Raw genomic sequence first — 13,183 nt, forward strand, 5'->3', positions numbered from 1 at the left:
TAATGATATAAAATAGTTGGAAAGGGAGATAGTAGAACAAGTGGTTGTTGACATGAAATGTTTATTTTGAGAGAATTCTTGGCATTTTTGTCCCACATCAGCATAATGAGAATTTGTAGGAGAGGAGGGAAGCATTAATGTATCTGTTCAGGATTAATGGCCTTGTAGAGCGTGTGTGTTACTGAATATATTATGGATAGTATCGTAAACACAGTAATTAAAAAGTTACACACTAAACACTTTGTGGATTGGCATAAATATTGCTTTTCTTCCCTTGATGGCTTGCATTCAAGTGAACAGTGTATTGTTTATCTTGGTCCCTTAGCATTTTTAATCACAAATAGAAAGAAGGATGGCAGCCTCAAAGAGTTATTTTCTTCTCAAGATCTTGCTGATCAGAAGGGCAGAAACTTTGGGTGTTTTCCAGACCAAGTTGGTTTTTAACAGTTCAGAAAAATGTCACATAATACATACTAAGAACAAACAAACAACCACTATTCCTCACTTTTGGAAACTTGGTCATTAATTTCCAGATTGCACCACGGTGTGACGTGTCAATGTGTTCAGTATGATCAGTGATCCCTCAGAACGCTTGTGTTATAAAAGAAATGAAATGATGAATAATATAAATATATACTAGGACAAAACCATAGACCTGTAACTGAGTGAATGTTCAGAATTTTCAAGGAAGCGAGACTTGATTATCTCATTACCATCTCTTGCCCCAGTGGGTTGAACCTGAGCAGGTTGCTATGTGCATAAGTGTCTGGGAGGAGAGGCTCCTTGCTGTTAGAGTAATGATGTCCCGTCTTCACACAGAAGGACAACAAAGAAGGCAGACTGATGTCAAATGGGCAATTTCAATTTCTTTGTATGCTCAAAATGTTCGCACTTACCTATTTTCTCATTTAAAAGACACCTTGCTTTTGATAATTTTATTATTTCTGAATCCTCTTAACACACACTATTTATTTATGAGTTCATAAAGATTGTCTTCTGTGAAGAGGAAAGGAAATGCAGTTGAATGCGATTTGCAGCTTGGCTTTGAGTCAATTAGGGTGGGAAAGGAAGGAATTGAAAGACTATTTCTGTTCTCACTAGTTAATTGGCCTCCTTCTTAGTTGTGGGAACTCTTCACTTATGCATCGGTTTACTGATTTATCCCATGTTTATTGACTGCTTGCTCTATAAGCTGTGCCCTGTGGATAGAAAGATGAATGGCCCAGTCTGCAGGCCTCTGATTGGCTTTGAAACCATCTCAGTCCTGACTGACTTCAGGGATGATAACGTGTTTATCTAAAATGCTAAAATATTGTCATCTTCCAAAGATGGCCTGGAGGTGTCCATGTTAACCCAACAGACCAACTGTGGAGCAGCCTCCGAGTTTTTAGGTCACAAAGGCTACCTGGAGAACATAAAAGCTGCTTTGCATTTTCATTGCATTCGATTTTCTAATAATCCTTGCTACTTTGGGCATTACTGGAGTGCTTTCCAAGAACCAAGTCACTCCACCTGCTTCTGAATTTACTAGACCTTGAGGTTGAAGAGTGGGCAGGAGATGGCAGTGGGATGCCATCTCTGCATTACGCTAGAAAGTCTTAGGGGCGAGGGCCCCTGCCAACTCCACTCTCCTCTCCTTGACTTTACTTCCAAATTTGTGCCTCTTCATTTTTGTTAGGCTGGTTATAGTTAGGAGGGAGCTTTGAACTAAAGATCTTAAGAAGCCTTAAGATGGTGAGTGGTAGTTTTCACTTAATGAAACTATATGTTACCTTTGGAAAGACTGGCACCCTAAACCTAACATCATTTTAAGAAAAGCATTCTTCTGGATCTTTTATTTATATAGAATTTTTTAATACTATCAAGTGCTACTGTGGGTGTACTTACCCCACAAATAACCCCTTTCCACCTGATGTATACTGGCATGCATGTTTATTTACCTTAAAACGGAGTTGGACTACTTTAATTTTGGAGGGTAGCATGCCAGAAGCCAAGATTTTCAAGATCTATGTCCTCAAAACCGTTTACTTGTGAGCTTCTTCTCAGCAAAGAGCCTTGCCAACTGTTTTATCTCCAATGCTGATGTTATTTGGTCTCTTGCATCCAACATCCCAATGCTGTTACGTACAAACTTACTATCACCATATTTCTTTATTCTTCTAACCCTGATATTCTCCTAATATCAGAGGATTGTGGAGTCACCTTTCTCTTCAAGGTCACCCCTTTATCTGTAACCCTGAGCCTTTTTCCCATCTCCTTTTGGATCTTATTCCATCCTCTTGTCCTTCCAGCCTTTCTCTCTCTACTGAGTCCCTCAGCTTATCAATATGGACTTCCATTAGCACATATCCGTTCCAACAACTGTCCATTCTCCTTCCTTTTCTTTTCCGCTTGCTCTGTTTTATCTGCCTCCACCGCTTCACTGAAACTGCCTTCACTCAGAGTAGCCTGTAACTGCTTAAGTGTCAAATCCAAAGGTATAGTTTTCATTTCTTACTTTATTCATCTCATTGTATCCCGTGGTACCTCTCTGCCTTTCTTCTGTGTTCTTTTTTCAAAAGATCTTTTTCCTCTGTCCATTCTCTCGTTGTTCATGTTTCCTAGGGTTCCGCTTTTAGCACTAATCCTCTAATCTTCTCATTTTATCCCAGTTCCTTCAGTGATACCACCCACTAAAAATTTCTGCCACTCTCTGTGTAACAGTCACTTATATGCCTTTACGTTTTGCTCAAGCTTCTTCCCCAAGCTTCATACTCAATGATATCTGGGTATCCCTACCTAAATCTTCTACACCTCAATTTCTAATGCCCCACACTAAACCCCCGTCTTATTAAATGTCTTCATTCTCTTGTATTCTCTACCTCAGTTGTCACGCCCACCCACCCACATGGAGTCAATCACCAAGTTGTTCTGTGTTTGGTGTCTGGATGTTTCCCAAGTACTGATTCTTCTCTCCTTTCCCTCCCCCCACCTACTTCCACTGCCCTAATCCGGCCCCTCCCCCCCGCCACCTCCCACTCTGCTATCCAACAACCTAACTGGTCTCCTCCCCTCCACTCTGCCCACTTTGAATCTGTCCAAAAAGAGTGACACCTCTGAAACCTGCACCTGACCCATGCATGGCTGTCTGTAATCAGGATACAGTCAGAGCTCTTGGATGATACACAAGGTTATGCTCTGCTCCAGGCTTCTTTCCTGGCCTCCCCCTTGGGGGTCCACAGCCCTGAACTGTATATGCTATTTCTTACCTCGACCTTTCCATTGTCTTGTGTGCCATTCCCAGCTTGGCTATGTCCTACCCAGCCCGAGGGCACGTCAGGCATCCCTTTTTCTTGGAAGCCTCCCCCTGACCTCTCCATTTCTGGGCTAGGTGCCCCTGCTTGCCATGAATCTGAGTCATGGCACCCATCCTGCTGCCCTGCCGGCTTCGTTGTGTGTGTCTCTTGGCCTCACTAGACTTCCCTTTCCTTAAAGACAGAGACTGTGTTTTATTCCCCTGGACCCCCAGTGTCTAGCACAGTGCTTAGCGTGTAGTAGGTGTTCAGCATGTGGTTTTTCAATGAGAAATTAGTAATGGTGGTAACTCAATTTGGTGTTTACAAAACGGGCAAAAGTAATCTATACACAGTGGTTACCTCTGGGAGGGGGCATAGAGGGGGCTTCCGGGTGCTGGTTATGTCCTGGGTTTTGATCTGGAGGGTGTTTAGTTTAGGAGAAGTTGTGGGGCTGTCCACTTGTGGTATGTATGCTTTTCTATATTTATGTTAGGCTTCGACGAAAAATGTTTAAAAATTTAGTTGGATGTCTTATCTACCCGATAACAGAAAACGTATTTTTCCATTTAAGCTTTTGGAGTTTTTCAGGATATTAGTTCAGATGTTACAACAAAGAACCAGGCTAGTGCTGTTCCTTGACATTAAGGAAGAGTGAGATGAAAGAGCATCAACGAAATATGGATGGGATTGCCTGGTCTTCTACAGAGGGCCTGCGAGGCCAGCCCTGATGGATAGACTTTCAGTGACCTGCACTTCTGTCACACTCATTATAGGGGCCACATGCTAATCATCAGCGAGCTCTGTGCCTGCCTGCAGTGACAGGGAGACTTCATCTCGGATGTGACTATGAATAATTCATACATGTAGTTATCTGGAAATTTGTGGTCATCATTAGCATTTTAATGAAAAAAATGCAGTCATTATTCTAAATCTCTGTTTTGCTTCTACTTTTTTATTTCCTCTCCCCACCACAGCTAACCATCTCATTCTTTCCTGAGTGCTTGGAAACTGCAGAGGACCTTGCTAGTGTGCTGACTGGTCGCTATGGGCAGACGGTACCCGGAGACTCACTGTCGTCCAGGCAGCTCATGTACGTATGCGATCGGTCTCTCGCTCTTGTTCCCCTTTAATTTTCACTGTAGAATATGGCAGGGCACTGAACTGCTGAAGGGTTATAAGAGTTAACTGACAGTGTTTAGAAATGCAGGAGAAGAAATCGCTCTAGGTTAAGTTTTTCATATCGAATGATGAGAAATCTTACCTAAATTAGGATTTTTATAATCCAGTGGCCCTGTAAAACTAGAAGTATATATCAGTAATCTCCCTTTTCTGTTTCAGGGCATCCAGTCATATATAGTATTTTTTTTCCCCCTCAGCTTTCCTTTTTCATCACAATACATAAAATTTGAAAGAATAGCAATGCCATAAATTAAAAATATTTCCTAATGATTGTGTTAATAATTTTGAAATAAAAAAAATGCATGGACCTAGAAGAGAGGTCCTCTGAGTATGTCGGTGTTGAGTAAGTGTTACGGAGAGAATCTTAGCTCTTAACATTGTCCAAAGGAAGAAACTCTTGATTCCCTCAATGATGACTGTTAGTGTCTCACAGCACTTAAGTGTTTCCAGTAATCTCTTACGGGAATCACAGTCTTTTCCTATTTGTTACTACCCCTGATGAGCTTAGGGGGAAAATGATTATTGTCCATTTAATGATGTCTCTTCTATAGAGGAGAGTTTGTCTCATACTTATTTTTTGCTTCCCTTAGCCTTTCAGCCGTAAGCCAGCTGTTTATTATTTGTTTTGTTGCTTCCCTGTGGCCCTGTAGAATTTTGGCTTCAAATCTGGGGTGTGTTTGGGGTAATTCCCCAGTGTGCCTTTGCTCCCATAGCCTGTGCATAGTTATGCTTCTTTGTAGTCACCTTTAAGGCCCCTTTCCTTGTACAGTTCAGTGTTTTCCTCCTAGGAAAGTTAGAACCACCCTCAAGCCCACACCAAGACAATTGCTTCTAACATAAGCCAGATCGTTAAGAGCAGCAGTGGAAAGGGGAGCTGACAACAGTGTGGGTTCAGACCAACCACTGCGTCAGAGCCAGCAGGGGTGGGATAGATGGCTTTCACACATAGACTTTCGTATCCTCTAAGGCAGGGGTGTCCAAACTTTTTTCAACGTTTTTCACCAAGGGCCATATGCGGTAAAATACACAAAGAGCCAGGCCACTCACTCGAGGTGAAGTACGTATTGCCTCACCTGGTTTATTTAAGGAAACTAAATATATTTTTGGAATTTGCTGCGGGCCAATAAAAAATGGATCGCAGGCTGCAGTTGGCCCACGGGCCGCAGTTTGGACACCCCTACTCTAAGGGAATTCCTGTGTTACTCTAAAATGAGCAATTTTCATAGTGAAAATTTTCACTATGAAAGTGGAACTAGTGAAACTATGAAAATTTTTTCATAGTGAAAAAAGTTTACCTTTATACTGTGGAACAGAGGTTGACAAACTATATCCACGAACCAAATCCAGCCCACGCCTGTTTTTATAGGCACTAACAATGGTTTTTATAGTTTTAAATGGTTACATTTTAAATGGTTATATAAATACCTACGTAATCTCTGTTTTTTCTCTTGCTCCTCAGAGCCTAAAATATCTATGATCTAGCCTATTAAAAAATTTTTGCCTGTCCTACCATAGAAGAAAGTTGAAAGCCACGTATTATGATTGAACGATATGAAATTGTTACTATTTGACCTGTTTTGTCAACCAAAATGCTTATTTCATATGGTTCAATCTAGTATATTTTGAGGAAATTCTTTCAAATGGTCAAAATTCTAAAATTTGTGCTCTTGGAGTGGAAGATGTAAATTTTCTTGGAAAATTCACAAATGTGGATATCCTCATTTTTCATCATTTTGGTGAATGATCCATCATACCTCTCTTCTCCAGAGCTTTCCAGAGGGCTCCAAGCTGCAAAGTCTTGTGCTGTCAAATAGTTGAAAGGAAGCTTTCTTTTTCACTTGACTTATTTCTTACCAATAACTCTCTAGGAGAAAATGGTCTTCTTATCTTACCCTTGCTGGGTGCCAGGAACTTGCTAGCCATCCCCAGAGTAGAGACGGCTGTGATTGCTACCACAGGCCTCTGCTGAGCATATCACTTGTGATTTTTTTCTGGTGGGAAGGAGGGTGAGTGGCTGCCTTTTTCCATGGGGTGCACAGGATGGTTCCTTGGCCTGCAGTGTGTCTGCATAACATGTTGCTTGAAATGTCTTTTCCTGGAACTAGAATGTGATTCTCACCCTTTTGTTCTTTCCATTTCATTTTTTTTTTCAGTGTTGATCCCTTAGTCCAGTGCATTAAAACCATCGTTTATTTTATGTGGTATGTTTTCCATTCTCCCCCTCTCCCCTTTGTACCTCCCTTCTCCAGACTATTAAACACGTTTGTCTTGTTGAAACCTCCAGCTGACCTTGTGTAGTGGCCACTCAGTGGCTCAGCTGCTCAGTGTCCTGTCACTTAAGACAAGAAGTCTAAGGTGACTTGGGGCCTGTGGGCCAGGCCTGCCTCTCAACAGGGCCACACCGTTCCTTGGAGAAGGGAAACTATTTCAGTGGGAAACAATTCTCTGGAGTTTATAATTTTGTCATTAAGTGTGGTCAGACCCATCAGTCAGGAGTTGGTAGTACATACTGCTGTGTTCTGAATTGTTTTTGAGGCTCACATGGCAACTTAGAGTTTCGATTTTCATTCCTTCGGTTTTGGGATCGTTGTTCTGCCTTTCAAGGCTATCTTCTTTCAGGATAGGATGCTGTTCTTTGGTGGAATGTGGAATGGCATCCATTGAGCACCAAAATAAGAAGTCAAGAGCTAGAGCTGACCTCTCCCAACTTTTCATACAGATATTTGTGCTGTGTTAGGACTAGAGTTAAATTATCCTGCGAATTGCTAATACGATTGCATCCTTATTGATTTTTGCACCGCTCTTTTCTTGCACCGCTCTTTTCTTTTGCGTGGCTGCAGCCGTGCTCTAACCCCAGTCATCAGAATCGGGCTGGTGCAGTAGTCTCCCGATCTCTGGCCTGAAGTCTCCCGCCCAGCATATTTGACTCATTCATAAAAGCCAGATTAATCTAACTGGAGCAGAGCTCTGGTCACGTCACTTCCCTGCCAAGAATGTTAACACATCCCCACTAGTCCAGAAGGTCACCCTGACATTTGAGTCCTCACATTTTCTTTCACTCCTCCTTACTTTAATACCCATTACTCATGGTTAATAATTGTTCCTGTTGCTGTTTGTAGTATTCCTCTATAGATAGCTTAACGCTAGCCTAAGTGGGCGCTCCTGCCAAGACCCACCATCTGCCCTTGGATCACTGTGCCGTTGCCCATGCTGTTCCCTCTCTGGAATGCGGATCCATTTGATAACCTGCTAAACCCATACTCTGACTTCAGGGTGCAGCAGAGTTGCCCTCTTTCCCAGGTTGCCCCCCTCGCTTCCCAGCTGGCAGCACAGGCCCCTGTAGCTCTTAAATTTCCCTCCTGAAGCTTGTGTCCCAAATTACTCTTTATATTTTGGCGTGTGTGTGTACTTTAAACTTCGACACTGAACTCTTTTTCATTTCCCTCTTGTCATCTGTGTGTGAGGACAGTGCTTTATCTGTGGTCCATGCTCAGATATTTGTGGCATCACCATGGGCTTAGTGGGGGACTGGTTAATAACCGACCTCAGGAATCCCCTGAAAGCATTTTCCAGAGCACTTGGCAGAGCCTGCGTGGGCCACGGCCAAGGGGGCGTAATCAGGGCCTCCAGGGCAGCCGTGTGTTGTGCGTGCGTGTGCTGCTCACCACCCTTGGCTCTCCCTCCCTCTCACACGGAGGGTGTGTGTTCCGCCCTTTCTGCACGTAAGAAATCGCTATTTCAGAGGCTGAATCAGTAACAGGCACTTATGATTATTTCTTTTGGCCTTCCTTCCTTCCTTCCCCGCTCTCACTGATGATGAAAGGCATTGGTTTTGTTTGTGTTCCTCCTCCACGCCATACACCGTGTCCTGAATTTGCTAGTTTTTCACTTTGAACTTGATGAACTCTGGAAGTTCATCTTTTTATCCTCATTTCACAGATGAGGCTTACAGTAGGAAACTTGTCAGAGCAGAGTTGCACTTTGAGCCTAGGTTTCTCTGTCCCCCATGTCTGTGCCCCCCCCCCCCCCGGCTTTCTAGTGACCTGTAATCACCTGGTGATCACTTATTTAGATGGTGTTTACTCACCTGTTCTCCCACCACAGCTGTTGGTAATATGGGTCTTAAAGGCCGAAAAGATTCAGCATCAAGGATGCTGACATCTGTCTGTCTCCTCTGTTATGCACTGTTTAAGCCTGGTAACCACAGGTAATGTGAAGGCCCTATAGGAGAGCACTTCCTGTAGAAAGAGTAATGGTACTATAGCCATAGTAGCAACGTTTTAGACTCCATACAAGTAACGCATGTTTAATATAGAAAAAGTTTTAAATAAAGAAAAGAGAACATAAGTCTTCACAAACCCTACACACCAAGAGATAACTACTTTTAACATTTCATTGAATACTTTTCTATACCTCAGCTATTCCCCCTTAATATATTTATTTATTCTGTTTATCCACAGACATGGGATAATGTTGTACATTGTGTTTCCCCAACCAAGTGCCATAAATATCTTTCTAGACAAGGACATTTGCTTTCATAGCAACTCAGAAGTAGCTGTGGCCTGTGGTGAGATTATTTATGTAATGCTCCACAGGGAGGCAGTGAAAGCAGGTGAATGCAGAGGCTGATTCACCTTGATATGAGAAGGAACTTTTACGGTGGTTAAAAAATGCTAGTCAGGGCCCATTAAATGGATTTTCACCATCCATTAATAGGTCTCAACTCTCCGTTTGAGGAGCCCTGGCCTCGAGATCATGCGATTCTAGTGAGTGTGCTTGGGCAGAATTGGCGTTGGCAGGGTGTTTGGTGGAGGTAGTTCTGAACTTAGCTAGGGCTCGAGGAGCACACATTTGGAATTTGGGTTAAGACCAGGAGCCTGAGAGCAGTGCTCAAGGTCGTTAACAGCCAGCTGATCTCACTGCCCGGAACAGGCAGGATACGATGTGGTGTCCCGAGAGAGGGACTTTCTGCTCTGGTTTTAATTGCTTTTCCTGCTGTGGGAGGAAGTCCTGCAGGCTTGCCCAGGCACAGGTGATTGCAGCAGAAGAGCCCATGGGGAGCCTCACAGTGTTAGTAATAAGATTCCATGTAGGAGTTGGGAAAGGTTAAAGGCAACAAGATTTTTTAAATAACACTGATTAGATTTTTATTCTGTCCAAAGGAAAAAAAGAAAGATCCATTTATTTTAGAAAATGTGTAAATATCAAAACACACAAGGAAAAAGAATATCCTTACCATTTTGCATGTGTCTCTATAGTCTCTGTGTGGCTGTGCATGCATCGTTCCTTTATATTAGGCATTAATTATTGCAATCATACTGTACATCCTATATTATGACCTGTTTTATGTCACTTAATTCATCATGGAAATGTCTGATATTATTAAGTATTCTTCCCATATGTGAGTTTTAATGATCTTATAGTTCATTACATTGCATGGATGTATCATAATTAACAATCACCCATTGTTGAACATTTAGGTTATTTCCAGTCTTTTGCTATCCTAGATTAATCATGGCTCATAACTCATTCTTTTTTCCTTAAAAAAAGTCCAGGAGTTAAATTGCTAAATTAAAGGGTTGTGCTTACACATTTTAAAGACATTGCTGCACACGTCCAGACTGTCCTCTGGAGAAGTTTTATCTATTTCTATTCTATCATCCTTGTGTGAGGCCTGCCCACATCCTCCTACTCTGGAAACAGAAAAAAACCCTCTCCAATAGGATAGGTGAGATATGCTGTATTCATTGTTGTGATTTGCATTTCCTTGCTTTTTCTTAATTAGTGAGGCTTAACTTTTTTATCTGTTCAGTGGTCCAAAATCAGCCACCTTAATAGATGTGATGCAAATGGAAAAAGATGTCAGGTTGATTTTATTGATAATGTGACTTGTATGTACTGCATTTTACTATGTATAATGCTCACTTCCTTGCCGAAATTTGTGAGGGGAAACATAAGTGTGCGTATTAAACATGGATAGTACTAATTCCATATCTATGTAAATGTTTTTAATTCTTTTTATTTATGCTTATGAGTTAAAAGTATAACTTTAGAAAACAATAACGATAGCTGTATGCAAAATAATACCCTAGAATACGATAATCGGTTTTGTTGAACTTAGGACAAACTTGCAACAGTGAAGAATTCTTGGCCTTCTATGATGTGTAATTATTGTAAATTTGTTACCGGTACATAAAATTTCGTGTACCTTGTATCTGTTCTTGTGTTTTGTAGTTATTTGTTACATAAAATTTCTTGTACCATAACATATTAAAAATTAAATGCTAAAATTCCTTTATAATACAAAAAACAAGTACCTAAATGTAAACAAATAAACATTTGAATTAAAAAATTAAAACAAAAGATTTTTTTCCCCTGAAAGTTTGGGCCAAAAATGTGGGTGCACATTATACCCTGGAGCGCATTATATACAGCAAAATACAGTAGTTTGTATTGGTTTTTAAGCTGAAAATCTGATTCTTTACAGAGACAAGTTGGCAGGTGTTTCATATGGCAATAGATTGGGGAGTTTAATTAAAATAGGAGATGGAGGGGCAGCTGGTTGGCTCAGTTGGTTAGAGCACTGAGCTCGTAACACCAAGGTTGCTGGTTTGATCCCCACATGGGCCACTGTGAGCTGCGCCCTCCACAACTAGATTGAAATAACTACTTGACTTGGAGCTGATGGGTCCTGGAAAAACACACTTAAAATAAATAAATAAAAGTTAAAAAAGAAAAAAGGAAATGGAGCCCCTGGGCCTAGAACTCTGGATTTAAAAGTGGGCAGCCTATGAAATGGGTTATCTGAAGTCTGTCTCCTGCCAGTATTTTTCAGAAAGCCATAAATATAGAGCTTGTTTTCATGTCTAATAAATAAGATTATATCTTGATAGTAATAGTAGTAAAGAAATGTTACTTTCCTATCTTTATCTTTCTCTGAATAGGGAAATTAAAGTTCCAAAATTGAAATTACAATCCCCTTTGTAAACTTCTTCTTCTTTTTTTAAACCCCCTCTGTCATCTACTTCTTCTGAGGTGGAGATTTGAAATTTTATTTTGTTGTAATAAAGAAGTAGCCTCTTCACATAGATGCTCTGGGTCTAGCACTTTCCACTTCGATAGCAAAACCAGAGCGCAGAACCAAGAAGCCCTACATTGTCTTCAGTAGTAGGAATCAACACCCTGGAAAGAGGGCTGCTTGATATCTGTCTAGGTGGTGGAATCAGACCAGGAAACATGGCAGAATAGTCCTCAGAGGGAACCAGATGCGACTTCCTTTTTCTCTTTCCATAGACTAGCTTTCTTGTTCCAAGGAAACCTGTTTGTAGAGAGGGGTGAGTACCTGCGGATCTCATGCTCCGCTTTGTAGGATAACAACTGTAGAAGGTTCTGAGCAGCCTTTTCCCATACTCCACATGGAGAAGGTTTGGATGGTGGCAGTAGGTTAGAAATGGTCCCTTCCGTATATGTGGAGAGGCTGTCATTCAGAGGGAGATGAAAAAAAATGTGTTGTCTGTGGGGGTGGCCGAGACAGCTCCTGCTATCCGAGTGGCCAGGAGGAAAGGCCCCAGCCAAACTTTGGAGCTTAAGACCTATCTTCTGGGAGCAGCCTCCAGAAAGGAAAGAAGAGAAATATGTAACTTTATGGGACAATTTTGAAGCCAAAGCAAATAGAGATATTTTTCCAGATTTCCTAGACACTTTGCTCCTTTATGCAAACCTGAAGTTGTTCTCCAGGGACGTGAACTCTGATGACCTGAACAAAGGCCACAGAAATTCTTGCAAAATGAAACTCGTTAAATTCTGGAAGGAATGACTTGGCATTTTTCAGAGTCACAAGATAGGTCAGTGTGTTGTTAGCCTTTGAACCTTCTAGACCTTTCTTTTATGAGTGTATATGTTTATTTATGTATATGTGTTTGGATGGATAGATAGATAGAATATATAAACAGAAAGTAGCAAGCATATTGAATATTCTATCGAGAATGCTTTATTAAAGGTATATCTACACTTTTTAGTCATTCTTTCTCTTTCAGTTTTATGGAAAATACTTAAATCCATGGGATTACATTTGTTTTCTCCTTTGAATTCTTTCTTAGGGGTATCCAATTATGGGAAAAGTTGATGCCCATCTCCCAGGATACAGGAAATTTCCCAAAGAGTTTAAGTTCTATGTTGTTTATTTGTAACTCGATACCAATAAATCCAGTATGATTTGTGTAAATCATGCATACCTGCTGCCATCCTATCCTGGTAACTGGGGCTTGGTTAGAGATAAAGAGATTTTCCTATTGTTTTGGACTTCAAGAGAAGATAATTATTGATTGTGGTGCATGCTGTGGAGGAACCAGTGGCATGATGGAAAGTTACCGGGCAGGGCCCACATGACAGGGTGACAGGGAAAATCTCCTGAAGAAGTAATGCTTGACCTGTGATCTGAAGCATGGAAAAAGCCCAGCCATGTGAAGAACTGAGGGAAGATCATTCCAGTCCATAGAAATAGGGACAGATCAAGGGATGGGAAGGAGGCCCAGGTGGCCCAGCAGTGGGCATGGCAGGGCGTGGAGGGAGTTGAGGTTGGAGAAGGGAGCTGGGCTAAATCAGACTCGAGGGCCTTGATACAGAGTTTAGGTTGTTTCCTAAGAGCAGTGGGAAGCCACTGAACATCAGGTAGGTGGGTGCCAGCATCCCATGGGAGACCCAGGGTGCTAAATAGATGCACCTGTCTG

The 13,183-nt window shown here is 41.6% G+C and overlaps 1 protein-coding gene across 15 annotated transcripts in view; it reads left to right on the plus strand.

Annotated features, from left to right (window-relative positions):
• APBB2 (amyloid beta precursor protein binding family B member 2) overlaps window positions 1-13,183 on the plus strand; it is a 335,778-nt gene that overhangs the window by 126,146 nt on the left and 196,449 nt on the right. For 14 of the 15 annotated variants that reach the window (XM_019751904.3, XM_019751912.3, XM_019751900.3 and 11 more), the window contains one exon: window positions 4,250-4,365. The exons of the other annotated variant lie outside the window; for it this stretch is intronic. Coding sequence is in view for 7 of the 14 variants with exons in the window: in XM_019751900.3 (XP_019607459.2) it covers window positions 4,320-4,365 (46 nt within the window). In the remaining 7 variants the exon portion in view is untranslated. The remainder of the gene's footprint in view (window positions 1-4,249; window positions 4,366-13,183) is intronic. 15 annotated transcript variants of the gene reach the window in all.

The sequence above is a fragment of the Rhinolophus sinicus genome, chromosome 1 (assembly GCF_057876585.1).
Source record: "Rhinolophus sinicus isolate RSI-liver-muscle chromosome 1, RSI-T2T, whole genome shotgun sequence".
Classification (NCBI taxonomy): Eukaryota; Metazoa; Chordata; class Mammalia; order Chiroptera; family Rhinolophidae; genus Rhinolophus; species Rhinolophus sinicus.